At 48.5% G+C, this 1,455-nt stretch overlaps 1 protein-coding gene across 1 annotated transcript in view; it reads left to right on the forward strand.

Annotated features, from left to right (window-relative positions):
- FBXO16 (F-box protein 16) overlaps positions 1–333 on the forward strand; it is a 57,072-nt gene extending 56,739 nt beyond the window's left edge. Inside the window, exon 8 of the mRNA XM_007466183.1 lies at positions 154–333. Within this exon, the coding sequence (XP_007466245.1) occupies positions 154–333 (180 nt within the window). The remainder of the gene's footprint in view (positions 1–153) is intronic.
- Positions 334–1,455: the final 1,122 nt, after the last annotated feature.

A 1,455-nucleotide genomic window follows, 5' to 3' on the forward strand; every position in this document is an offset into this window, starting at 1 on the left:
GGGCGGGGGGGGGGGAAGTTGGGAAACTCAATACATCCCATCCAGCCCGGTGATTTTATAAAATCGTTTTTTATCATTTAAATGATTTTAACTATATACCTTTTTTGGATGTTTTAACGACTCTCACTCTAGTGATATCTTTTTCCTCCCTAGGTATCCCTAAGTGCAGAACCCAGCACCCCCCTACACATTCCAGCTCATCTCGCTTGGCTTCCACATCGACCAGTGGGGCTCCCAGCCCCTGAAGCAGCAACGAAAACCCTCATGCAGCATCTCCAGAGACACTCTGGGCTCCAGTCATTACCCCAGGCCTTCCAGCCAAAGTTGATTTAAAAATGTGAAAGGATTTTTCTAGAAATGACAGGCTGCTCTACATGGAGAGTTGGATGTTACTTGGCTCCTTTATTAGAAACAGTTTAGGTACCTTATTGTGAAAATGAGTCCTACAGTATTTTGGTAAAATGTATTCATGGCACAGATGTTGATGTATTTACAAACTGAGATAGAAATGTGATGATGGATACCATGGGGTTGATAAAGGGACATACGATAGCACTGTTGGTGAGACTGGGTGTGTGAGGCAGGGTCCCAGAAGGATACGGCCAGCCCATTCCCAAGGCTACTTGAGCAGTTTAATGATGGGAGTGTTTTTTCTAGGGCTGCCGTGACAAACTACTGCTATCTGACTCCACTCAGGCTGCTATAACAAAAATACCATTGACAAGTGGCTTATAAACAATAGACGTTTATTTTCTTACAGTTCTGGAGGCTGGGAAGTCCAAGATCAAGGTGTGGGCAGGGTTGGTTTCCCCTGAAGCCTCTCTCCTTGGCTTGCAGGTGGCCGTCTTCTCCCTGTGTCCTCACACGGTCGTCCCTCTGTGTGTGTCTGTGTCCTAATCTCCTCTTATTATAAGGACACAAGTCCGATTGGATTAGGGCCCACCCATATGACTTTGTTTTACCTTAATTACCTCTTTGAAGATACAGTCACATTCTGAGGTCTCGGGGGTTAGGACTTCAACATAGGAATTGGTGTGGGGAGGTTACAGTTCGGCCCTTAACCCACACTGTGGGCAGGGTTAAGAGAATCAAGACGAGATGGTGAAGCCCCTGGAAACTAGCAACAGCAGAAGCCTTTATCATCCTTTGGCCTGAAGAAGCAAAAGAGAAAGGGGGTGCTATTCCTAGAACCCAGTGAGAGGGACTGCCCAGCCTATGGTAGACGGTGGAGGAACGCAGCCATGATGGAGACCAGGGCCTAGCAAGGAGGGAGGGAGAAGTCCCATCCCTCTCTCTCGCCACACTTCACACTCCAACAGCACTTCCCTTTGGTCAAACCCACCTGGAAGTCAGAGAACAGAGAAGCCTGGGGGATGCAGCTCATAGGTGTCAGCCTTTGAGCCAGGGAACAGGCTGACAGGTGTGGCCAGGAGTGGGCGGGGAGGGGTAGGATTT

Source organism: Lipotes vexillifer, unplaced genomic scaffold (assembly GCF_000442215.2).
Source record: "Lipotes vexillifer unplaced genomic scaffold, Lipotes_vexillifer_v1.1 scaffold308, whole genome shotgun sequence".
In the NCBI taxonomy this organism is placed as follows: Eukaryota; Metazoa; Chordata; class Mammalia; order Artiodactyla; family Lipotidae; genus Lipotes; species Lipotes vexillifer.